This window comes from Nomascus leucogenys, unplaced genomic scaffold (assembly GCF_006542625.1).
Source record: "Nomascus leucogenys isolate Asia unplaced genomic scaffold, Asia_NLE_v1 001146F_52189_qpd_obj, whole genome shotgun sequence".
Classification (NCBI taxonomy): domain Eukaryota; kingdom Metazoa; phylum Chordata; class Mammalia; order Primates; family Hylobatidae; genus Nomascus; species Nomascus leucogenys.
The window spans coordinates 25,184-51,579 of record NW_022096664.1 but is presented as its reverse complement, the minus strand read 5'-3'; the positions used below and the strand labels follow the sequence as shown (position 1 = coordinate 51,579).

The 26,396-nt window shown below is 42.8% G+C and overlaps 1 protein-coding gene and 2 non-coding genes across 3 annotated transcripts in view; all 3 read left to right on the top strand.

The window, feature by feature from the left end:
- Positions 1-3,450: 3,450 nt before the first annotated feature.
- The window catches only part of LOC100606766 (splicing factor 3B subunit 3), a 44,633-nt gene continuing 21,687 nt past the window's right edge, over positions 3,451-26,396 (top strand). The window contains exons 1-10 of the mRNA XM_030808799.1: positions 3,451-3,621; positions 5,747-6,073; positions 7,567-7,739; positions 9,339-9,480; positions 12,149-12,261; positions 15,166-15,303; positions 15,934-16,037; positions 18,790-18,955; positions 21,527-21,622; positions 24,069-24,141. Of these exons, the coding sequence (XP_030664659.1) occupies positions 3,552-3,621; positions 5,747-6,073; positions 7,567-7,739; positions 9,339-9,480; positions 12,149-12,261; positions 15,166-15,303; positions 15,934-16,037; positions 18,790-18,955; positions 21,527-21,622; positions 24,069-24,141 (1,402 nt within the window). The 5' untranslated portion in view covers positions 3,451-3,551. The remainder of the gene's footprint in view (positions 3,622-5,746; positions 6,074-7,566; positions 7,740-9,338; positions 9,481-12,148; positions 12,262-15,165; positions 15,304-15,933; positions 16,038-18,789; positions 18,956-21,526; positions 21,623-24,068; positions 24,142-26,396) is intronic.
- On the top strand, positions 6,383-6,461 carry LOC115834013. The gene has a single exon (XR_004029164.1). It is a non-coding gene; the product is annotated as a small nucleolar RNA SNORD111 (small nucleolar RNA).
- Positions 14,847-14,937, top strand: LOC115834012. The gene has a single exon (XR_004029163.1). It is a non-coding gene; the product is annotated as a small nucleolar RNA SNORD111 (small nucleolar RNA).

Genomic DNA, 26,396 nt, shown 5'->3' with positions numbered 1-26,396 from the left:
TTATCTGGTATGTATTCTTTGTTTGTTTTGTTTTTGAGACGAAGTCTTGCTGTCGCCCGGGCTGGAGCGCAGCGGCGTGATCTCGGATTACTGCAGCCTCTTCCTCCCGGGTTCTAGCTATTCTCACTCCTCCCGAGTAGCTGGGATTAAAGGCGTGTGCCACCACGCCCGGCTAGTTTTTGCATTTTTAGTACAGGGGTTTTCACTGTGTTGGCCAGTCTGGTCTCGAACTCCTGACCTCAAGTGACCCATTTGCCTCGGCCTCCCAAAGTGCTGGGATTACAGGCGTGAGCCACCACTGCGCCCGGCCTCGTATATAGTTTTTCTAGTACTGGACTGATCCTCCGAAATGCACCTTCCTCCAAGACCCAAGGTTAAGGTGTCGCTGGAGAACCTGAATCCAACTAGACTTGGGAAAAAATGAATTCCAAAGGTTTGTAATGGATTGTATCAGTTATAAGGAAAGGGGAAAGTAGACTGTTTTGATCAGCTACAAAATATGAAAAGTAACTTGCGGGGAGCTGTTCAGGGATTCAGAAGCAGCTCCTAGCTTCCTCTTTTGCTTTTTTTGTTGTTTCTCCACTCCTTGGTCTTTCAACATCGGTCCTTTTCGTTCATCTTTTCCTGTGGTCCTAGAACATTAAAGAGATAACCTTAGTCTGTGGGCTGGGCGCGGTGGCTCATGCCTGTAATCCTAGCACTTTGGGAGGCCGAGGTGGGCGGATCATGAAGTCAGGAGATCGAGACCATCCTGGCTAACATGGCGAAACCCCGTCTCTACTAAAAATACAAAAAATTAGCCGGGTGTGGTGGCGGGCGCCTGTTGTGCCAGCTACTCGGGAGGCTGAGGCAGGAGAATGGTGTGAACCGTGGAGGCGGAGCTTGCAGTTATCCAAGATGGCGCCACTGCACTCCAGCCTGGGCGACAGATCGAGGCCCGCCTCAAAAAAAAAAACACATACACACAAAAAAGAAGTACTTTAGTCTCAAGTAGAAAATTTTATATCTCTCGGGACCTATTTCTAGCCTGGAGCATTTATCTTGCAACCTGCTTTTGCTCAGCCCAGAAATATTTATGAGGACGTTTACTCATAATTCTCTCATCTCGTTTAACAATAAAATCAAATATGTATGTTAATTCTATACCAGTGACCTTGGATTTCTCAAGGTCCCGTGCTGTTTTTTTTTTTTTGTTTTTTTTTTTTGAGACGAGGTCTCACGTCTCACTCTCGCCCATGCTGGAGTGCGGTGACGCCATCTCGGCTCACTGCAACCTCCACCTCCCAGGCTCAAGTGATCCTCTCACCTCAGCCTTCCAAGTAGCTGAGACCGCAGGTGCGCACCACCACACCTGGCTAATTTTTTGTATTTTTGGTAGAGATGGGGTTTCCCCGTGTTGCCTAGGCTGGCCTGGAACTCCTGAGCTCAGGCAGTCCGCCCATCTTGGCCTCCCAAGGTGCTGGGATTACAGGGGTGAGCCACTGCAGCTGGTCTCCTGTGCTTTTGTTTATAAATAATTACACTGGGGAAAAATAGTTTATTTTGTGGTGGTAACTATAGGTATAGTTTTGGGTAATTATGGCAGAGATAAAGTTTGTGCTGTCTTCAGTCCTGTCTGCTGAGAAAGAATCCTTTTCTGTGACTTTATACTTTAGGGAGGCTGCCTCCTGATGTAGCAGAATAGGTTTTGTTTTAGTTTTTGATGATGAGTAAGTTGAAATTTTAAACTCTAACCACTCCTTGAATATACAGTTATATAAGAGATGCAAATGAAAAGTACACTTAAGAAACCAGTTTTCTTCTGTTAGATTAGTAAAGGTCGAGTCTTACCGCTTTGGCTGGTTTTGGGGAAATGGGGACTCACACATTGCTGGGCATGTAAATTGGAAGTCTCTTTGAAAGGCAATTCGGCAGTACCTAACAACATTTCAAATGTATGAGTCCCTCAATACAACAGTTCCACTTACAGGAGTTAATTTTAGAGACAATCATGAGCATATGAATGACCTACATACAAGGGATTTTCTTTGTAGCGGTATTCGTAATAGCAAGAGATTGGGAACACCTGAATGTTCAGTAGGGTGTTGGCAAAATGAATTGTAATATGCCCATTCATTGGAATACTCTGGAGCTACAAAATAAAAATGAGATAGCCCTTTGTTTATTGTGCAGATAAAGTAATACAAAATAAGGTGCAATACAGTTTGAGTGTATAAAATACAGTACCCAACCCTTGGTTAAAAAGGGTTAATAAAGTGCAGTATAAGTCAGGTGCTGTGGCTCCTATAGCCCCAGCTCTTTGGAAGGCTGAGGTGGGAGATAACTTGAGCACAGGAGTTTGAAGCCAACCTGCTCAGCATAGTGAGACCCTGTCTGTACGGTGTAAATATATGTTCTTATTTGTATATATAAAAAGTATCTGGACGGATACGTTATAACTTGGTAAAATAGATTCCCCCAGGGAGAACTGGATGGCTAGGGAATGGGTTGGAGGGAGCTTTTTGCTGTGCTTTTGCGTTCTGAACTATGTTAATGTATAACTTATTGGAATACAAGTAAACATAGATGTACTTAGTTTTCGTGACAAATTGCCTAATACTGCATTAATGTTACAGATTTCAGCTCGCAACATTTTCACCATTTGTTAAGTGACCTTGGGCAGGTGATTGAATCTCTGCACTTGAGTTTTCTTATCTATAAAATGCGTATAGTACTGCAACTTAATAGGATTCTTATGAGGCTAAAGGCATAATATATGGCATCGTGACTTGGCATTTAGAGGGCACTCTTAATTAAAAGTATGTTGTTTGTTTATTTTTTTGAGACAATCTCGTTCTGTAGCCCAGGCTGGAGTGCAGTGGTGCCATCTTGGCTCACTGTAACCTCTGCCTCCCGGGTACGGGTTCAGGCAATTCTCCTGCCTCCACCTCCTGAGTAACTGATATTACAGGCAAGCGCCACCATGCCCAGCTAATTTTTGTATTTTTAGTAGAGACGGGGGTTTCACCATGTTGGCCAGGCTGGTCTTGAACTCCTGTCCTCATGATCCGTCTGCCTCGCCCTCCCAAAGTGCTGGGATTACAGATGTGAGTCACTGTGCCCAACCGTATGTTTCATTTTTTGAGACAGAGTCTTGCTCTGTCACCCAGGCTGGAGTGCAGTGGCGCGATCTTGGCTCACTGCAAGCTCCGCTCCTGGGTTCATGCTATTCTCCTGCCTCAGCTTCCGGAGTAGCTGGGACTACAGGCGCACAGCACCATGCCCAGCTAATTTTTGTATTTTTAGTAGAGATGGGATTTCACTCTGTTGGCCAAGCTGGTCTCGAACTCCTGACCTCGTGAGCCACCGCGCCTGGCCACATACGTTACTTCTTAATAGGGCTTGCTCTGCTGGTTCTGCTGTCTTCATCCAGAATTTCCTGTACAAAAATGTCTGTTGAAGTATAGTCTGCCAGCTATTTTTCTGTTTGCTGTTTTCTTAGCTTTCTTGGACTCGGTACTGTTGGTGTAACCAAGGCCTGGAGGTCTGGGTGGTTCAGGTTTCCTGCAACCATGTTTCTGTACAACTTAACCTTGCAGAGAGCCACTGGCATCAGCTTTGCCATTCACGGAAACTTTTCTGGTAAGTTCTCTCGTTACCATCTTTTGAAATTTTAAGCGAATTATTATGTATCTTGCTTAGTCTCTTGTGCTTGAAATGTTTTCCATTTATGTCAAAACAGTTTTTGGTAAATGTAAACAATTCAAATTATGAGATGAGGTGTTAAGTTCTGGTGCATTATCTGTTGCCTATTTCAGATGCATTTCCTAGCTCACATTGTGTAATGATTCTTGTCAGGGCACACTTTTCTTGGCTGCTTACTTAGTGCCAAGTCGTGTGCTTATTGCTGTAAGACATTCTGAGATGCGTAAGACCTGATCCTTGATCTTGAATTTGACATCAGGTTGGGTAAAAAGAATGTCTGAGGGTGTTTATCTGGTTTTCAGAGAGTAATTTAAATAAAGGGAAGGTTGGACCTTGGTTTGGTGCCTGAAGAGATAGAACTTTTGTATGAGAGAAAAGGGAAAATGCAATTTAGGTAGGGAGTGCTGCCTGCATAGAAACAGATCATTTGCTTATGTTTACCATGTGGGGGATATTTTTGTAAAGGTGGATTAAGGCTAGGTTTGAATTGTGTGAAATTTCAAATACTGGATTAGAAAATACAAATACAAAGTTACTGAAAGTGAGGTACTAATGTTTATAAAATAAAAACTTTTTCTTGCCATTTGCAGATTTAACATTTTTGAGTCAATCCAAGTAATGCAGGAGGTTCATGATTGTGTAGAGTAAGACATAATTTTGTTGAGGTTTAAATCTGAATACTTAATGTGGTACTGAGAGGCAGCCTAACTGACCACACAGCATTCATATTTCATGTTGTTATTTTCTCTGATCCTCATTATGGCTCTTTCTGTGGGTTTGAGGCTTCATTTGGGTAATTTAGTTATTCTTTGCTGCATTTGATTAAGGAAATATGTATATGGGAATTTGGAGATTTGTGAGTGACTTCACTATGTAATGCAATGAATCTCAGCTGGAGTTTGGATAGAATTTTTGAAAGCACTTTCTTGCTTTTTGTTTGTTTGTTTTGTTTTTGTTTTCGTTTTTTCCTTGAAACCGAGTCCTGCTCTGGCACCCAGCCTGGAGTGCAGTGGCGTGATCTTGGCTCACTGCAACCTCCGCCTCCTGGGTTCAAGCGATTCTCCTGCCTCAGCCTCCCGAGTAGCTGAGATTACATGCGTGTGCCACCATGCCTGGCTAATTTTTCGTATTTTTAGTAGAGACCAGGTTTCACCATGTTGGCCAGGCTGATCTCGAATTCCTGACCTCGTGATCCACCCACCTTGGCCTCCTAAAGTGCTGGGATTACAGGCATGAGCTACTGTGCCCTGCTGAAAGCACATTTTTAATACTAATTTTATCTTTCAAATTCCTTTTCCAATTCAGTCTTCCTTTTTATCTAAAATGATGGAGTTTTCTTTTCTTTTCTTTTTTTTTTTTTTTTTGAGACGTAGTCTTGCTCTGTCGCCCAGGCTGGAGTACAGTAGTGCTACCTCGGCTCACTGCAACCTCTGTCTCCCAGGTTCAAGCGATTCTTCTGTGTCAGCCTCTCCAGTAGCTGGGATTATAGGCACGTGCCACCACACCTGGCTAATTTTTGCATTTTTAGTAGAGATGGGATCCCCCCATGTTGGCCAGGCTGGTTTCAAACTCCTGACCTCAAGTGATCTGCCTGCCTCAGCCTCCCAAAGTGCTAGGATTACAGGTGTGAGCCACTGTGCCTGGCCTTTTTTTTTTTTTCTTTTTAGAGAAGAGATCTTGCTGCATTTCCCAGGATGGAGTGCAATGGCAGGATTATAACCCACTACATTGTCTGAACTCCTGGGTTCAAACTATCCTCCCACTGTAGCCTCCCAAGTAGCTGGGACTAGAGGCACATGCCACCACACCTGACTAATTTTTTTTTGAGACAGAGTTTTGCTCTGTTGCCCAGGCCGGAGTGCAGTGGCACAGTCTTGGCTCACAACAACCTCTACCTCCTGGGTTCAAGCGATTCTCCTGCCTTAGCCTCCTGAGTAGCTGGGATTACAGGCATGTGCCACCACGCCTGGCTAATTTTTGTATTTTTAGTAGAGACGGGGTTTCACCATGGTGGCCAGCCTGGGTTCTGGTTGTTTATGATCTTTATTTTTTGGTAATCTAGGAACCAAACAACAAGAAATTGTTGTTTCCCGTGGGAAGATCTTGGAGCTGCTTCGCCCAGACCCCAACACTGGCAAAGTACATACCCTACTCACTGTGGAAGTATTTGGTGTTATCCGGTCACTCATGGCCTTTAGGCTGACAGGTGGCACCAAAGACTACATTGTAGTTGGCAGTGACTCTGGTCGAATTGTTATCTTGGAATACCAGCCATCTAAGAATATGTTTGAAAAGATTCACCAAGAAACCTTTGGCAAGAGTGGATGCCGTCGCATTGTCCCTGGCCAGTTCTTAGCTGTGGATCCCAAAGGGCGAGCCGTTATGATTAGTAAGTGATTTACTCTACTTGCTGTATATGCTTAGTTTAGGATAACAATACTGTGCTCTTGGTGGTGTGCTAGTGCCAGTTAATTACTTATGTGGGTTTGGCATCATGTTTGGATTTACTCTAGGTTTAAAGTTGCATTTCCTTTTTAAAAGAGTTGTATTTTCTTTTAAAACAATGGGAAAAATCTTAACACACCTTTCTACTTCCCATCTAGTTGGAAATGGGTGTTTTTCAATTTCTTTTTCTTTGGCAAAAAGACTACAATGAAATGATCTTATGTTATTAGACAGTGAATATAGTTGCCTTCATCAGCCTGAAGTGATGATTCACATTCGTGTCTCTTCTCTGATAAATTCTTGAAGAAAATTTTGTGTGTCTGATCAGGCCTCTAGAGGGCAGTCATAAATCGTTAGATCTAGTTCAGAGAATAAAGCTAGTGATAATTTTATGAATTACTGTTTTTCAGTATCCTTAAATCTAGGACTCATTAAAAAATTTTGACGAGTTAGTGGGATATTTAAGACCCGTATTAGGAAGAAGGGGGCCACAATGATGCCATTGTCTTTTTAAAAAAATATATTTATTTATTTTTAAGAGATAGGGGTCTCAGCCGGGCACAGTGGCTATTTATCTTTAAAAGAGATGGGGGTCTCAGCCAGGTGCGGTGGCTCACGCCTGTAATCCCAGCACTTTGGGAGGCCGAGGCGGGAGGATCACTTGAGGTCAGAAGTTTGAGACCAGCCTGGCCAACATGGTGAAACCCTGCCTGTACTGAAAATACAAAAATTAGCTGGGTGTGGTGGCGCATGCCTGTAATCCCAGCTACTTAGGAGGCTGAGGCGAAGGTTGCAGTGAGCCGAGATAGTGCTACTGCACTCCAGCCTGGACGACAGAGTGAGACTGCATCTCAAAAATAAGTAAATAAATAAAGAGAGAGATGGGGATCTCACTATGCTGCCCAGGATGGTCTTGAATTCTGGGCTCAAGCAATCCTTCTGCCTTGACCTCCCAAAGTGCTGGGATTACAGGCTTGAGCCACTGTGCCCAGCTCCACTACTGTCTATTCTTTTTTTTTTTTTTTTTAATGAGACAGAGTTTTGCTCTTGTTGCCCAGGCTGGAGTGCAGTGGTGCGATCTCAGCTCACTGCAACCTCTGCGTCTCAGGTTCAAGCGATTCTCCTGCCCCAGCCTCCCAAGTAGCTGGGATTAGAGGCATGCACTACCATGCCTAGCTAATTTTTTGTATTTAGTAGAGACAAGGTTTTACCATGTTAGTCAGGCTGGTCTTGAACTCCTGACCTCAGGTGATCCACCCACCTCAGCCTCCCAAAGTGCTATTCTGATGATAGAAAACAGAATGCTGAGTTTTTATACTTGTAGAGTTACTGCTGTTAATAATGATTAAAAGAAAAGCATGATGTGACTCAGCTGTTCTGTAAGTCTCTCTTCTCATTATCTGGGAATCTTGTATGTTTTATCTCCTTCAACTACAGGTGCCATTGAGAAACAGAAATTGGTGTATATTTTGAACAGAGATGCTGCAGCCCGACTTACCATTTCATCTCCCCTGGAAGCCCACAAAGCAAACACTTTAGTGTATCATGTAGTTGGAGTAGATGTTGGATTTGAAAATCCCATGTTTGCTTGTCTGGAAATGGATTATGAGGTAATGGGGACCCTGTCTCTTTGTGTTTCTTTCAGTCACCTCAGTGTTTTTTTTTTTTTTTTTTTTTTTTTTTAAGATTGTTTTCCGGCTGGGCGTAGTGGCTCACGCCTGTAATCCCAGCACTTTGGGAGACCAAGGCTGGCGGATCATGAGGTCAGGAGATCGAGACCATTCTGGCTAACACAGTGAAACCCTGTCTCTACTAAAAATACAAAAAGAAATTAGCCGGGTGTTGTGGCGGGTGCCTGTAGTCCAGCTACTCGGGAGGCTGAGGCAGGAGAATGGCGTGAAGCTGGGAGGCGGAGCTTGCAGTGAGCCGAGATCTCGCCACTGCACTCCAGCCTGGGCGACAGAGCGAGACTCCATCTCAAAAAAAAAAGATTGTTTCCTTCCTTGTGCATATCTTTTTTTTTTTTTTTTTTGAGACAGTCTTGCTCTGTTGCCCAGGCTGGGGTTGCAGTGGCGCAATCTCAGCTCTCTGCAACCTCTGCCTCCCGGGTTCAAGCAATTCTTCTGCCTCAGCCTCCTGACTAGCTGGGACTACAGGTGCTGCCACCACGCCCAGCTAATTTTTGTATTTTTAGTAGAGATGGGGTTTCATTATGTTGGCCAAGCTGGTCTCCTGACCCCAGGTGATTGGCCCACCTCAGCCTCCCAGAGTGCTGGGATTATAGGCCTGAGCCACCTCGTCCAGCCCCCTTTTACATATCTTAATTCTGACCTGCTAGCAGATCTTCATATTCCAAATGCCTTACTGAAATTCTTTGGGATGCTTCAGAGGTTAACCAACTATTTAATAGTCTTTCTCTGTTTTAAGTAATCTCCCTATGGAAACAAGATATTTATTGGGAAAAGCTTCATGAAAAAGGTGAAGCTATGTTTAAGGTATTTTTTCACAGAGCATACTATTGTTTGCCTTGAATGGAAGGCAGTATCCTCTAGTAGAGAGATCCTTGGATCCAGAATTTGGAGATTGCAGTTCTCGTTCTAGCTCTGCCATTATCTTATAGCATAAACTTTGTCAAACTATTTGGCGTCAGCCAGGTGTGGTGGCATGTGCCTGTAGTCCTAGCTGCTTGGGAGCCTGAGGCCCAGGAATTCTAGGCTGCAGTGAGGTAAGATTGTACCACTGCGGTCGTGTACAGTGGCTCACGCCTGTAATCCAATCACTTTGGGAGGCCGAGGCGGGTGGATCACCTGAGGTCAGGAGTTCGAGACCAGCCTGACCAACATGGAGAAACCGCATCTCTACTAAAAATACAAAATTAGCCAGGCGTGGTGGCACATGCTTGTAATCCCAGCAACTCGGGTGGCTGAGGCAGGAGAATCACTTGAACCTGGGAGGTGGAGGTTGTGGTGAGCTGAGATCATGCCATTGCACTCCAGCCCGGGCAACGAGCGAAACTCCATCTCACAAAAAAAAGATTATACCACTGTGCACTGTAGCCTGGGTGACAGAGTGAGAACCTGTCTCTCAAAAAAAAAAAAAAAGACATTTGTGGACTTCTGTTTCCTCATTTGTAAATTGGAGTCCTGATGTCCTTTCCAGATCTTCGATTTTATGCCGCTGATTAGTTTTTATGCCACTGTTCTCTGTAGGAAGCAGACAATGATCCAACAGGGGAAGCAGCAGCTAATACCCAGCAGACACTTACTTTCTATGAGCTAGACCTTGGTTTAAATCATGTGGTCCGAAAATACAGTGAACCTTTGGAGGAACACGGCAACTTCCTTATTACAGGTACTTTTCTTTCAGAGCTGCTTTATAGCTTTTTACTTGGTTCATTTTATGCCCAAACCTAACAGGTTTTACTTAAAGGGTTTGGGAATTAATCCATTTGTTGTGAACCTGAATACCTTGTTTATCTTTTGGACAGGTTAGAAGTTCATGTGGTGGAGTGATTTTAAAAAGTGTTGGGGATAAAGAGTGTCTAGCTCCTTAATAACTCATATTCTACTGAGGGCAGGGAAGAATATGACTGAAGGGAGCAGTCAGCTTGGAATATTGATTACTGTTAGCTGCTGTGACAGTTTGGCTGTAGTCAGCCTTTCCCCCTCATTCAAACCTAGCTCTTTGAAAAGCCAAACAAAATGGACATACCCAACAAGATAAAACTTGTGAATTTGAAAACTTAAACAAAATAGAAATATTTTTGAAGACGATTGCCAAATTGATCCAAAAATAAAATAAGAACCTCAATAGACCGTTAGAGAAATTGAAGCAGTAGTCCAAAGTCACTCTCCCAAAAGATTGAGGTCCAGGATTTTCAGGAAAGCTTTTATTTTCTTGTTGAGGGACATACATGTATTCCTTTTTAAAACAAGTTTCTTGGCTGGGCATGGTGGCTCATACCTATAACCCTAGCTGTTTAGGAGGCTGAGGCGGGAGGATCACTTGATCTCAGGAGTCTGAGACCATCCTGGGAGACAAGGTGAGATCTTGTCTCAGTGAAAAAGTAAATATTAAAAAAGTAAAACAAATTTCTCCAGAGTAGAAAAAGAGTAAATGCTACTGTGCCACTCTCTGAGTCTAGTATGACTACAGTGTCAAAACTAGGGATGGACAGTAACAAAAAAAATTTGCAGGCTAGTTCATATGGTTGTAGATAGGAAAGCTAACATTCCAGCAAAACAGATTCAGTGTTTTAAATGCACATAGCTAAGTAACGTTTTTGGAGGACCTAAAAGATGGAAAATATTTTCACGATTGGAAATCAGTTCACCATTGGAAAATCCACATTACTAATTCATTATATTAAAAGACTAAAGGAGTACAGCTACATTTGTGGTCATCTGCATTTCAGCAGGCTTGGGGAAAACTGATCTAGTTCTATTTTGAGTCATTTGCACTTGATGTCTAAAATAAGATGTTGTTTGGGGAAGATACTGGAGAATAAAAATAAAGGACAGCACTTAACCTTTGTTAATACGTTCAGCAGATGAATTTTTGATCACACATCTCATTACTTGTAACATATTACCATACCTTTCATTTACAAGGGCTTTTTCATTCTTTCAACACATTTTTATTGAGCCTTTGCAGTCAGTATGTGCTAAGTCAGTCTCCTGGATCTTGGGACTTCAGTGGTGAAAAATTAGATGTGGTGCTGCCTTTGTGCAAGATTGAGTCTGGTGGTGAATACAGATAAATAACCAAAACAATTACCAGAAACTGTTCCAAATGCCATGATAGCACAGAGAAGAGGTTCCTTAAACAGGGAAAGGAAAGGAATGTGTTACAGAAAGCTTGCTGGAGTCTCTAAGCTGAGACCTGAGGGCTAGTTAGGAGTTAGCTAGGTGCAGTTGGAGTGGGAGAGGAAGTTTCAGTTGTAGGCAAAGGGAACAGCATTTACAGAAGCCTAAATACAAGAAATAACATGGTTCATTCAAATAATTAAAAGCTCATTATGATTTACTTATTAAGGGACTGGGGTAGGAGTAGGGGTGGGGTGAAAGCTACTGAAGGATTCTAAGTAGGGAAATAATCTGAGAGATTGACAACCTTAGATAAATTGCTTACATTTTGGCTAATGAAATGGAGGATATTAAGACTGTAAGGCAGGAGACTGATGAGGACATTAAGAGATACTGGTATCTGCTAAGGAGGTAGAATCAACTGGGCTTTGGGAGAGAGACAGAATCGAAGGATTATACTCAGGTGTCTGGTTTGGTCTGTTAGTTGATGGTAGTATTCTCTAAGGTGGAGAATCTAGGAGGTGGAGCAGGGTTGGGAAGGAACTTGAGTTTGTGTATGAACACACTGTTACTTTATTTTATTTTTATTTTATTTATTTATGTTTTTGAGACAGAATCTCACACTGTTGCCCAGGCTAGAGCACAGTGGCACGATCTTGGCTCACTGCAACCTCCACCTCCTGGGTTTAAGCAATTCTCCTGCCTCAGCCTCCCGAGTAGCTGGGATTACAGGCGACCACCACCATGCCTGGCTAATTTTTGTAGTTTTAGTAGAGATGGGATTTCACCATGTTGGCCAGGCTGGTCTCGAACTCCTGACCTCAGGTAATCTGCCTTGGTCTCCCAAAGTGCTGGGATTACAGGCATGAGCCACCATGCCCGGCCTGAACACACTGTATTTTAAAAATACCGGTGGAAGGTCCATGTCCAGTAGGTGATTTGATGTATTATAGGTCTGAAGATGAGAACTGCATTTGGGCTTGGAGGTAAACATTTGGACACGTTGTCCAGACTGGGATCAAACCTTCCATGTAAACACAAACTATGCTTCATCCTTATCTACCATGAACATAAGGGAGGAGAAACACTTGAAATGTTCCTTAGCATCAGGCACATTACCATCATCAAGTTGTGCTGAAAGAGAGGAGGAGTTGAAAGCTGAAGAAATTCATGTCTGAGTCAAAGTTACTGCTAGGTTTTATTTTCTCTCACAGTTCCAGGAGGGTCAGATGGTCCAAGTGGAGTACTGATCTGCTCTGAAAACTATATTACTTACAAGAACTTTGGTGACCAGCCAGATATCCGCTGTCCAATACCCAGGAGGCGGGTAAGATCTTTGATATAAGAAGAGAGATATTTGTGTTTAATTTTTGTGATTACTATGTAGTCTCTTAGTTTGTTACCAAGTTAGTTTTTTTGTAAATTAAAAAAAAAATTCAGTGACCCTGGGGCAGGGACGTAAATGTTGTTTTTAATAAAGCCGGTGAAATATTTTAGTAAAAGCCAAACAAATTCTCTTAGAAAGGGAATTAAAACTAATTTCTATTTCAGAAGAACCTATGGACAATTATTAATTTGAAATTCCCGAACGTTTCTAGTTTGGAGAAACCAGGCATATTTGTTAGAGAAAGATTGCCTTTTATTATGTTTGGTTTGTTTTTTTTTTCCAATATTTTTATTTTGAAAATTCCAACACACAGAAAGTTTAAAAACAATGAACAATGAATTCCCACATGCCTATCATTTAGATTAATCAGTTATTAATATTGTGCTACATTTTTTTCTTTCTCATGATATATCCATATACTTTCTAGGCTAAGCAATTTGAAAAGAAGTTACAGGCATTATGATGCCTCACTCCAATAATCTTCTAAGATAATGGCTCCCGAGAACAAGGACATTTTCCTACATAGCCAGATTGCCAATATCATACCCAAGAAATTGTAACATTTTGTGTAGTATAGTTACCTTATGTATAGTTCATATTCATATTTCTCTCATTATCCCAAAAAGTTCCTTTGTAATTGGCCTTTAGTCTCCCTTAGTTTAGGATATTTCCCTCTCACCTTTTTTGGTTTTTTTGAGATGGAGTCTTGCTCTGTTGCCTGTGCTGGAGTGCAGTGTTGTGATCTTGGCTCACTGAAACCTCCGCCTCCTGGGTTCAAGTGATTTTCCCACCTCAGCCTCCCAAGTAGCCAGGATTACAGGCATTCACTGCCACACCTGGCTAATTTTTTTTTTGTATTTTTATTTTTTGTATTTTATTTATTTGTTTGTTTGTTTATTTATTTATTTATTTATTTGAGACAGAGTCTTGCTCTGTCACCCAGGCTGGAGTATTGTGGTGCGATCTCGGGTCACTGCAAGCTCCGCCTCCCAGGTTCATGCCATTCTTCTGCCTCAGCCTCTCGGGTAGCTGGGACTACAGGTGCCCACCACCATGCCCGACTAATTTCTTTTTTTGTATTTTTAGTAGAGACGGGGTTTCACCGTGCTCTCAATCTCCTGACCTCATGATCTGCCCGCCTCGGCCTCCCAAAGTGCTGGAATTACAGGCGTGAGCCACCGCGCCTGGCCTTTTTTGTATTTTTAATAGAGACGGGGTTTGCCATGTTGGCTAGTCTCATCCCAAACTCCTGACCTCAAGTCATCTGCCTGCCTTGGCCTCCCAAGGTGCTGGGATTACAGGCATGAAGCACCCTGCCAGTCTGGGCTGATTTTCTTTTTCTTTTTCTTTTTTTTTTTTGAGATGGTGTCTTTCTCTGTTGCCCAGGCTGGAGTGCAGTGGCGCGATCTTGGTTTACTGCATCCTTGACCTCCCAGTCTCAAGTGATCCTTCCATCTCAGCCTCCCAAGTAGCTGGGACTACAGGCACCTGCTACCATGCCCAGCTAATTTTTATATTTTTAGTAGAGATGGGGTTTCACCATATTGGCCAGGCTGGTATCGAACTCATGACCTTGTGATCTGCCCACTTCGGCCTCCCAAAGTGTTGGGATTACAGGCGTGAGCCACTGTGCCTGGCCAGCTAATTCTCTTATAGTCTGTCCCATAGTTTGTTTCCTCATGGTTATATTGAGTTTAATATTTCTGATATAATTACTACATAGGGAGTGATGTATTGGTGATATATATTCTCCACTATGTCACACATTGTGTGTACATAATGTTGGTTTACCTGATTGAGACGTTAAATTGGTCACTTTAAGGTGGTGCCTGCCCATTGTCTTCATTGTAATGGTATCTTTTCTTTTTTGGTAACTGATAATGGAATTTGATGGTGATCTTTGAGACTAGTGAATATCCCTCTTCCTGAGACTAGTGAATCTCCCTCTTCCCCTGCGTCTTTTTACCAGGTGGTTTTGGTGTGCATTCTTTGAATCATTTACTGCCATCTCTCCCCTCACCGCTGGATTATTTATTTGCTGTTAAGTATTTATCTGTTCTGGGGTTGAACTTTAGGATTTAATTTAATCTAATATGTAGTATGTAAGATTCCATCAATTTTAGAAAAACTTAGAAGAAATTTGGCAAGTTAAATTCTACTTGTTAAGGGATAGGATGTCACTAAGTTGATTAGACATTGAGCACCTAACTGTGCCAGGCACTGTACTTGGCTTTGCAATAACAAAGTCTAAAACTTCTTGCAGAGCTTACTTGGTGGGAGAAATAGAAACTGTTGGAAACGTTAAAAACCGCAAGCCAGGTGCAGTGGTGTGCCTCTGATCCCCAGCTACTTGAGAGGCTGTGGCGGGAGGATCCCTTGAGCCCAGGAGTTAGAGACCAGTCTGGGCAACATAGTGAGACCTTGTCTTGAAAAGAAAAAAAATTCAAAATCATATCTAAGGAGGTGCCTTTTAGGAATCAGGCATTTGATGTAGAACAGGGTAGTTTGGATGGAGCAGCATTTCACAGCCTGAAATGATGACTCTTTAAATTTCATGTCTCTTCTCTGACATTTTTCTTTGGAGACAGTTTTTGCCTTATGGATCTGATCAGGCTGTAGAGTGGAATTGGGACTCTTTTGGTTACCCAGATTTTATTAGATACTTACTTATATTAGAATTTTGAGCTGTGGAGTTCCAGTGCTATGGCTGGCAGGACACTGTGGATCAAAGCTTGTGCCTTTAGGCTTTTAATGTCATGTGTAATCCCTATTGGTAAAGTGCTGAATTCCAGAACTAAGAAGTACCCATTTCTAAGATGTCGATTGTGTTTTTGACTTTGCTAGAATGACCTGGATGACCCTGAAAGAGGAATGATTTTTGTCTGCTCTGCAACCCATAAGACCAAATCAATGTTCTTCTTTTTGGCTCAAACTGAGCAGGGAGATATCTTTAAGATCACTTTGGAGACAGATGAAGATATGGTAAGTAGACCATGGATGGACCAGTACAGCTACTCTATGAGATGAGATAGGCAAGACAGGTAATACTTTACAAGTTAAAAAAATGGAACTTAGAAAGTAGTTGCCCTTGGAACTGGTATATGAGTATAGATTTTCTCTCGGGTTATCAGATTTTTGGTCTGGTAATCTTACATACAATATAAGAGTGGTAATGCCACTTGTAGTGATTATTTTTAGGTGGTAGTAATTGGTGTGAAGAAGATAAAGGTCTCTGTTTCTACTGAAAACTGGTAATAAACATGATCTGTTACTTGTTTTATCCTATGGATGAGCCCTGTGAATAGTTGGGCAATTCTTAGATAGCTGTTTGGATCAGGAATTGGCAAACATTTTTTTGTAAAGGCCACATAGTAAATACTTGCAGCTTTTGTGAGCTGCATAGTCTCCGTCTCAATTACTCAACTCTGCCATCATAGTACAAAGACAGCCACAGCCAGTAATGATTGGCATGACTGGCCCATGAGCTGGAGTTTGTTGACCCCTGGTCAGATATGAAATGAAGTATTTTATTTGCTCCTCAGCCTGTGCTGTCTTATAATATGGGGCTCACTTCACTTTGTTTGTACACCAGCATGTTTCTTTTCTCACCAGGTTACTGAGATCCGGCTCAAGTATTTTGATACTGTACCCGTTGCTGCTGCCATGTGTGTGCTTAAAACAGGGTTCCTTTTTGTAGCATCAGAATTTGGAAACCAGTGAGTAATCCTTCTGTTACCCTAGTTCACCCTGGTTGGGATAAAAGTTGGCAGCAGAAGCTGGGTGCAGTGGCTCACGCCGATAATCCTAGTGCTTTGGGAGGTCGAGGCGGGCGGATCACCTGAGGTCAGGAGTTGGAGACCAGCCTGGCCAACATGGTGAAACCCCATCTCTACCTAAAATACAAAAATTAGCTGGGCATGGTGGCGGGCACCTGTAATCCCAGCTACTGGGGAGGCTGAGGCAGGAGAATCACTTGAATCCGGGAGGTGGAGATTGCAGTGAGCTGAGATTACGCCACTGCACTCCAGCCTGGGTAACGAGTGAAACTCTCTCTCAAAAAAAAAAATAGTTGGCAGTAGGAAGGTGCAGCTTTGAGGCTTAGGGAGCTTTTCACAAGAATGTGTTAGTTCTTTCAAAAGAAAAGTTTGTTCTCTTCCTTTAGATTCTTTCTTTTTCTTACCTTCCTTTATTTTAGTGGCTTCAGTCAGTACCTCTGTGGGTATCTCCAGAACTGTCTTTAGATTTGATGTCTCTTCTGAGCTTTTTGCTGAATATTTCATCAAATAAATTTTTTTTTTGAAATGGAGTTTTGCCCTTGTTTCCCAGGCTGGAGTGCAGTGGCGTGATCTCGGCTCACCGCAACCTCTGCCTCCCAGGTTCAAGCAATTCTCCTGCCTCAGCCTCCTGAGTTGCTGGCATTGCAGGCATGTGCCACCACGCCCAGCTCATTTTGTACTTTTAGTAGAGACAGAGTTTCTCCATGTTGGTCAGGCTGGTCTCGAACTCCCGGCCTCAGGTGATCGCCTGCCTCGACCTCCCAAAGTGCTTGGATTACAGGCGTGAGCCACTGCCCCCAGCAGTACTTAAGTATTTCAATACGGATTTATTTGGTGAAATGGCCAGGCGCGATGGCTCACGCCTGTAATCCAAGCACTTTGGGAGGTCGAGGTGGGCGGATCACCTGAGGTCGGGAGTTCGAGACCAGTCTGACCAACATGGAGAAACCTTGTCTACTAAAAGTACAAAATGAGCTGGTCTCAAACTCCTGACCTCAAGCGATCCATCCACCTTGGCCTTCCGAAGTGCTGGGACTATAGGCGTGTGCCACCGTGCCCAGCCGAGCCTTCTTAGCTTTTTGAGGTTTTTTTGGTTGTTTGTTTGAGACAGAGTCTTACTCTGTTTCCCGGGGTGCTAGAGTGCAGGGGTGCAGTTCGGCTCACTGCATCCTCGACCTCCCAGGCTCGAGGTGATCCTTCCATCTCAGCTTCCCAAGTAGCTGGGACTATTAGCAAGGTGCATGCCTGGCTAATATTTGTATTTCTTGTAGAGTCTCAAACTTCTGGACTTAAGCAATACAAGCAATCCACCTGCCTCAGTCTCCCAATGTGCTGGGATTACAGGCTTGAGCTACAGCGCCTGGCTGATACTTGTCCCTTTGTGTCTAGCTCATTTTACTTGGCATGATATTTAGAAGATTCATGTTTAAAAAAAAAAAAAATAGAAAAAGATTCATGTTTTGGTAGCCTGTATCAGAACTTCATTCCTTTTTATGGTGGAATAACTCATTGTATGTACATACTGCATTTTGTTTATCCATTCTGCTGATGTACACTTGGATTGTTTCTACCTTTCACTATTGGGAATAATGCTGTGGTAGATATTGCTGTGCTAATACCTATTTGAGTCCCCATTTTTAATTTTTTTGGGTATATATGTAGGAGTGGAATTACTGGGTCATGGTAATTCTGTGTTTAACTTTTTTTTTTTTTTTTTTTTTTTTTTTTTTTTGAGACGGAGTCTCGCTCTGTTGCCCAGGCTGGAGTGCAGTGGCGCGATCTCAGCTCACTGCAAGCTCCGCCTCCCGGGTTCACGCCATTCTCCTGCCTCAGCCTCTCCGAGTAGCTGGGACTACAGGCGCCTGCCACCACGCCCGGCTAATTTTTTGTATTTTTAGTAGAGACAGGGTTTCACTGTGTTAGCCAGGATGGTCTCGATCTCCTGACCTCATGATCTGCACGCCTCGGTCTCCCAAAGTGCTGGGATTACAAGTGTGAGCCACCGCGCCCGGCCGTGTTTAACTTTTTGAGAACCCACCAAACTTTCTCATAGCAGCCGCGCCATTTTACATTCCCAACAGCAGTGTATGAGGGCTCCAGTTTCTCCACATCCTTGCCAACTTGTTTTCCACATTTGTGATTATAGCCATCCTGCTAGGTATGCAGTGGTGGTATGAAGTGGTAGCTCATTGTGGTTTGCCTTTCCCCGGTGATGAGCGATGCTGAGCATCTTTTTGTGTTTATTGGCCATTTGTGTATCTCTGGAGAAATGTCTGTTCAAATCCCATTGCCCATTTTTTAAGGGTTGTCTTTTTATTTTTGAGTTCTCTGTGTATTCTGGGTACTAGACCCTTGTCAGAAATATGATTTGCAAATATTTTCTCTCATTTTGTGGGTTGTCATCTTACTTTCTTCCTTTGATGCACAAAAGTTTTAAATTTTGATGAAGTCCAGTTTATCTGTATTTTCTTTGTTGCTTGTGCTATAAATAAAACACTCACTGCACTTCCCAGATCTTTTCCCTGAATTGTTTTGAAATAAATCCTAGCTGTCGTACTTAGTGATAACACCTAAAAATAATAACAGTAGTATCTTAATATAATCAAATAGCTTGTGCTTTATGTTGATGCCAGACATTATCGTCAGGCAGAGAACTCGTTAATGAAAGTTTCTCTTCTGTGCTTCTTCCCAGTTACTTATATCAAATTGCACATCTTGGAGATGATGATGAAGAACCTGAGTTTTCATCAGCCATGCCTCTGGAAGAAGGAGACACATTCTTCTTTCAGCCAAGACCACTTAAAAACCTTGTGCTGGTTGATGAGTTGGACAGCCTGTCTCCCATTCTGTTTTGCCAGGTTGGTGAGCCTTTCCAGTCCCTTCCACAATAGATCTAAAGTTAAACTGAGGTCTAGTCTAAGAAATAGCTTTATTAGTATTTCCGTGAACTCGCCAGTGTGTAAAGCAGTTAGAGGTAGAAGTTTGAGCACAAAAAACTATCAATAAGTCCTTGGGCTTTTTTTCCCATAATGATGAAACTCAACGTTTAATGTAAAAATTCATATCATATTCCTGTACAGCTTGCGGGGGAGGAAAAAAATCAGACCATACAAGAAGTGAAAAGTAAAAGTCCTCCCCATAATCTTACCCGTCTGCTCCATTGAGCCATATTGCTTATATTAACAACTTCTTGTGACTGCTTCTAGGTGTTTTCTCTGCATTTACAATCGTGTATATGTTTATGTGTTCTATCTTTTTCTTTTTAAAATAAGTGGATTAATATATTCCACAGTATTCTGTGGTTGACCTCTTGTCATATAACGGTCTACATATAGCTGTATTTATTTAATTTTACCACAGTTCCTCTTTAAAATAGTTCTGAGACATTGGGATCAGTTGGTAACAGGAAGTTTTGAATCACATTCTCAAGGAGGAACCTGAAGTGGCTCAGAATGGAGAGTGTGTCTCTCGTTGCTGGTGCTTGGTTGTGACAGCCAGGAATTTGATCATGCTGCTGCATCCTCAATTGCCAGGGTTTGAGTGACCATTAGGGACCACCTGTGTAGTCACACTTCTGATGGGAGAGGAGTTTGTTCACTGGGTACTGGGGAAACAAATGAGCATTCAGACAGGTTTAATTAAACCCGTCTGAAATTAATTGCTTTGTTCTTCCTTTCTGAGAAACGATTAGTCTTGAGGGCAACAGAAAATAAGTGTGACTAATTTCTTTTTTTTTTTCTTTCTTTTTTTTTTTTTGAGTTGGAGTCTCGCTCTCTTGCCTTGGCTGGAGTGCAGTGGCATGATCTCGGCTCACTGCAAGCTCCGCCTCCCAGGTTCACGCCATTCTCCTGCCTCAGCCTCCCTAGTAGCTGGGACTACAAGCGCCCGCCACCACCCCCAGCTAATTTTTTGTGTTTTTAGTAGAGACGGGGTTTTGCTGTTAACCAGCCAGGATGGTCTCGATATTCTGACCTCATGATCTGCCCGCCTTGGTCTCCCAAAGTGCTGGGATTATAGGTGTGAGCCACCGCGCCTGGCCAAATGTGACTAATTTCTAATTTGTTTATTAGTGATTTTTTCACCTTCATTGGAATTTGAATAAATAATGTGTGTAAATAGTTTATTCATCAAGAATAAAATTAGCCAGGCATGGTGGCTCATGCTTGTAATCCCAGCACTTTGGGAGGCCGAGGTGGGCAGATCACCTGAGGTTGGGAGTTTGAGACCAGCCTGACTAACATGGAGAAACCCCGTCTCTACTAAAAAAAATACAAAATTAGCCAGGCGTGGTGGCGCATGCCTGTAATCCCAGCTACTTGGGAGGCGGAGGCAAGAGAATCGCTTGAACTCGGGAGGCAGAGGTTGCAGTGAGCCGAGATCGCGCCATTGTACTCCAGCCTGGGTAACGAGTGAAAGTCCATCTCAAAAAAAAAAAGGCCAGGCGTGGTGGCTCACACCTGTAATCCCAGCACTTTGGGAGGCCGAGGTGGGTAGATGACCTGAGGTCAGGAGTTCGAGACCATCCTGGCCAACACGGTGAAACCCCGTCTGTACTAAAAATATAAAAACTAGCCAGGCATGATGGTAGGTGCTTGTAATCCCAGCTACTTGGCAGGCTGAGGCAGGAGAATCGCTTGAACCCAGGAGATGGAGGTTGCAGTGAGCTTACACAGTGCCACTGTACTCCAACCTCGGTGACAGAGTGAGACTCTGTCTTAAAAAAAATAAAATAAATAAAATGAGTGGGAAGTTAGTGTGTATAGCAGGGCTTCTTAACATTTCTTTCTGCCATGGATCTTTTTGCTAGCCTGAAGCATCTGGATCCGATCTGAATAATGTTTTACTGTTTTTTTAATTTTTTTTGAGACAAGAGTCTCACTCTGTCACCCAGGCTAGAGTGCAGTGGCACAGTTACGACTCACTGTAGCCTCAGCCTCCTGGGCTGAAGCGATTTTTCCGCCTCGGCCTCATCAGTAGCTGGGACTACAGACACAAGCCACCATACCCAGCTAATGAGTGATATTTTTAAATGTATATGAAAATATACATAGAATCAGAATAGCAAATATTTTTTAAAGTTGTGGAAAACAGATGTGCTTTATTGAGGCTTTATAAATAATAAGATGATACACTTAAAATGGGTGCGTTAATTTTTTTTAGGAGATTAGTGTGATGGTTGTATACCCTCAGTACTCACATGTGCATCTGTGTTACAGTAGGCTCCATTGCTCTGCAGAGAAAGTAAAGAATTTTCATTTGAACTGTCCAGTTTGTCAAAACTACAATACGGATCATTCACCTCTTTTCACATATTGATCAACAGATAATTGTATTGGAAAGCAGCTGGATGTCTGGGATAGTAGAGAATAAGAGTTGTGTTTGAAAACAGCACTGGAGACATTTTTTCCTCTAACTTTTTCTCTGTGCAGATAGCTGATCTGGCCAATGAAGATACTCCACAGTTGTATGTGGCCTGTGGTAGGGGACCCCGATCATCTCTGAGAGTCCTAAGACATGGACTTGAGGTAAGGTTGCAATTTCTAGATAATCTGCAGGGTTTGGAGGGAAGCACTGACAAAGTAATTTATGGATTTACTCTGATGTTGTCAAAGACATAGTTAAGGTGTCTGTGAAAAAGTATGTTCTTTCTCCCTGAGTTCCCCGAAGTTTATACTTCAGATTTTCTTTCTTTTTGTCCCTGAAACAGGGTCTCACTGTGTTGCCCAGGCTGGTGTGCAATGACATGATCTTGGCTCACTGTGGCCTTGACCTCTTGAGCTCAAGTGATTACCCTGCCTCGACAGGTGATCCTCCCCTTTCACCCTCCCAAAGTGTTACGATTACAGGCGTGAGCCACCGCGCTTGGCCAAGAGCCATTGCTCTTGATTCGTTAGTTACTTATTTCTCATTGGATCCTAGTGAGCATATGATGAAAGCTAGTACTTTACACAAAAAACGCATATTTGCGGCTGGGCACGGTGGCTCACGCCTGTAATTCCAGCACTTTAGGAGGCTGAAGTGGCTGGATCACCCAAGGTCAGGAGTTCGAGACCAGCCTGGCCAATAGGGTGAAACCCCTTCTCTACTAAAACTACAAAAATGAGCCGGGAGTGGTGGTGGGTGCCTGTAATCCCAGCTACTCAGGAGACTGAGGCAGGAGAATAGCTTGAACTGGAAGGTGGAGGTTGCAGTGAGCCGAGGTCACGCCACTGTACTCCAGCCTGGGCAACAGAGTGAGACTGTCTCCCAAAAAAAATGCACGTGTGCATTAACAGAAAATTTTTGTATCGTGTAAGAGATAAATGGCTCAAGAATCGTCATTTTTTAGTTTCCTGCTACTTCTCTCCCCACTTCAAATCTATAGATACACCTTTGTTATATATAAAAATATTTTCCAAGGCGGGCGGATCATGAGGTCAGGAGATCAAGACCATCTTGGCTAACATGGTGAAACCCCGTGTCTACTAAAAATACAAAAAAAAAATTAGCCGGGCATGGTGGCGGGGCGCCTGTAATCCTAGCTACTAAGGAGGCTGAGGCGGGAGAACGGCATGAACCCAGGAGGCGGAGCTTACAGTGAGCCGAGATCGTATCACTGCACTCGAGCCTGGGCAACAGAGCGAGACTCCGTCTCAAAAAAAAAAAATTTTTTTTTTAAATTTTTGAACGTTGCTTTATTCCTATATGTCTATTTGTTACACCTTGTTGTCTAACTAGATTGTGGTCTCCATTGAGCCAGGGTGACTGACAGTTTTACATTTGGTATAGACTGTAGCATAATTGACAGTTGAATTTTATTGAAGATGAAGTTCTTAGGTCTTCCTTCTAATTATACCAGTAACTAGGAAAAGGGCTAGTCCTTCTCTGAATATACATGAGTTCTTTCTGTAAGATGTGGGTTACACGCTATATACAAGTGGCTAGTTTATTGTCTCTAGATCATTTAAAAACGTTTAATAATTTTAATTTTATAGTGAGTTTACATTTATAAAAAAATTGCAGATAGTACAGAGAGTTCCTGTATAACCCACACCCAGTTTTCCCCTCTAGATCATTTTTAATTTGTCTTAGATGTTTTGTTTACTCTTATGTTTGAGAACCTATAGGACATGTAGAGAATCATTCACTCTGACTTTAAGGAACATAGAAGTCTAATCAGAAAGACAAAACAGTTAGTGCCCTAAGAGGTGGTGACTGATTTCTTTCTTATTTTGGAGACGGAGTCTCGCTCAGTCACCCAGGCTGGAGTGCAATGGTGCATTCTCAGCTCACTGCAACCTCCGCCTCCTGGGTTCAAGCGATTCTCCCGCCTCAGCCTCCCAAGTAGCTGGGATTACAGGCACCCGCCATCATGCCTGGCTAATTTTTATATTTTTGCAGAGACGGGTTTCACCGTGTTGGCCAGCTGGTCTTGAACTCCTGACCTCAGGCGATCCACCCGCCTCGGCCTCCCAGAGTGCTGGGATTACAGGTGTGAGCCACTGGGCCCAGCCGGTGGTGACTGATTTCTATGAGTGCTTATGGAAGGGAGGGGTGACTGCCAGCCAAGAGGATACGGGAATAATTTTGTTAAAGGCTGTAGCATTTGAATTGGTCCACGCGGGATTTGACCTTATGGGAGCTAGGGAAAGAAACGGGATGCTAATTTAGATGGCCTGATTGATTCCCAGTGGTTACTGCTGTTCTGAGGATGATCAAAGCATATTGTAGTTGAAGGAGGGGTATGGTTTTGGCTGCAGCAATTGTACCCTCCCAGACGTCCTGTGACTTCTGCTTAAGGCTGTCATGGGGATTGCCACTAAGAACCAGCCTGTTTGGTTCTTAGATTCTTCTTTCACTAGGTGGTTTCATCCTTTAAATACAGCATACGTTGTGAACCCTGCCTTTGAGACCTTATTTTTTGATGTGATTGTAAGCAGGTAGCTGAGTTGCATGCTCACTGGATCTGTGGCTTCCCTCTTCTCCTGTCAGGTGTCAGAAATGGCTGTTTCTGAGCTGCCCGGTAACCCCAACGCTGTCTGGACAGTGCGTCGACACATTGAAGGTAAGCAGCTCTTTCCCAATAGTCAAAATGAGGGTCTGGGTGCCACTGACATAGAAGGCTTAAAAGGCTGCGTGCATAATACTTCTGTATCATTTCATTTAGCACCATATACCAGAAACTTTCTGGCCCAACACTGTTTTTGAGGCTCTTCCATTCAGGATGCCTTCACCTACCATTTCTTTTTGTGCAGGTGGGAAAGGGGGAACATAGGTTGGCTGTTATATTTTAGTACATAAAGGTTTCAATATCATAGAGCTGTCAAATGTGATATTGACTTTATATTCATAAAGGTACTGGTTTCATCTGTAAGAGGTATGATATGAGGGAAAGTTGTGCTTTTTCATTCTTCTTCAACTATATTGTTTTAAATTGTTTTGAAACCACAGTGAAATTCAAGGTGGTGTTCTAGGAATTAAGAGATTTGGGAAAGCTTGTTAGTCAGTCTTGCTAGTGCTTAAGGAAAGCAGAGTGGAATTGAATGGAATTAGAATTTTAGTGTGAGTAGGAAAGCGGGGATGGGGAAGGAGAAGGGAGTTTGAGCTCCTGGATATAAATGGTCACCTGATCCTAAAACTTTGAAAGTAATAGGAGAATGCCTAGTAGTTAGTGCAGTAGCAGTGAAATCTTGTGACAATTGAATTACAGCGTCATAGAAAGAAAGCTCAGTCTCATTTTTCCCTTGATTCACATTGGAGCTACATTTTTCTCTTGTTCTCTCCGGAATGTGGGATGGGTGAGTAACATCATCCTTGCCAGCAGACAGGTTTTTCAAGAAAACAGCTGTAATTCTGCCTGATATTTAGATATTCTGCCTATATGAAACAGATTTAAGGAGTTGGGAAACATGTAGGAGGAAAACAACTTAGAATACTAATTTTGTGGATTTAATTTTCATTGTAGGCATTTGAATCATATCCAAGTTGAGTAGAAAGGGAAAAATGTGAATAGGAAATGGGTAGGCTTATAAGCTGAAAAGATAATTATTAGGCACCTGGTTTTATGTGTAATATCTACATAGAAGTTGGTCCATGTTGGTATTTTACTTTGGCTTGGTGGCTTGTTGATATTATGGCCCTTGAAAGCATTGCCTAGACTGTTTGAATTAGAAACGTGTTTTAACATAACCTATTGTGTTCTTTCTTTTTTCCTTTTAACTTATTAAATAAACTTTTTATTTTAAAACAGATTTAGGGCCGGATGCGGTGGCTCATGCCTATGATCCCAGCATATTGGGAGGCCAAGGTGGGCGGATCACCTGAGGTCAGAGTTTGAGACCAGTCTGGCCAACATGGTGAAACCCCATCTCTACTAAAAATACAAAAATTAGCTGGGTGTGATGGTGCATGCCTGTAATCCCAGCTACTTAAGGGGCTGAGGCAGGAGAATCACTTGAACCTGGGAGGCGGAGGTTGCAGTGAGCCCAGATCGCACCACTGCCCTCCAGCCTGGGTGACAGAGCGAGACTCCATCTCAAAAAAAGAAAAATAAAACAGATTTAGGTTTACAGAAAAGTTAACTCTCACTTTTATGAAGAAGACAGGAAGTTATAGGGGTTGAGTGTCTCAAGACACAGTCTAGGTAATGGGGACAGAATATCCTGGCTTCTGAATCTCAGTCAAATGCCCATTTTGATTAACTGCTGTGAGATTCTCTGGGTCTTGGTGGTTTCTTTCAGGCTAAGTTTAGTTTTTGAGTGCCCACCATGTACTCAGTGATGAAGATAGACTCTTTGCCTCAGAGCACTTGCCATCTAAAAGAAGAATACAAGTATACAAAACTGTTGTTTGTTGTGATGTGGTGAAAGGCACAGGTACATTGCTGGGAGGGGTTAAAGGAGAGGGCATGTGTTTGAAGGTCAGGGCAGGCTCTTTAGAGGGACAGCATTTGCTAACTTAGTGATAGGCAGTTTGTTGCATTATGGAACTTGTAGTTGAACATTTTTCTCCTTTATTAAATGTTAGAAGTCTTGGAAAGGACTATATCCTGGTAAATTTTACTCTTTAGGTACTGTAATTTGGGAGTCACCTATAAATACAGGTCGGGTTCTCTTGGTTCACTCACTTTCTAGATACCCCAAGTTACTATCGAGTGAACATTCCTTCTGCCCGCACATGCTGCAGTCTTCCAGGCAAATACTAACCTTGGCTGGTACTTGGTGATGCATACTACCAATACCAAGCCTTTTTTTCTCTTCCACAGGTGGCTGGTGAAGGTGCTGATCACCACAGGTGTGTACCTACTGCTAGGGTTGATGT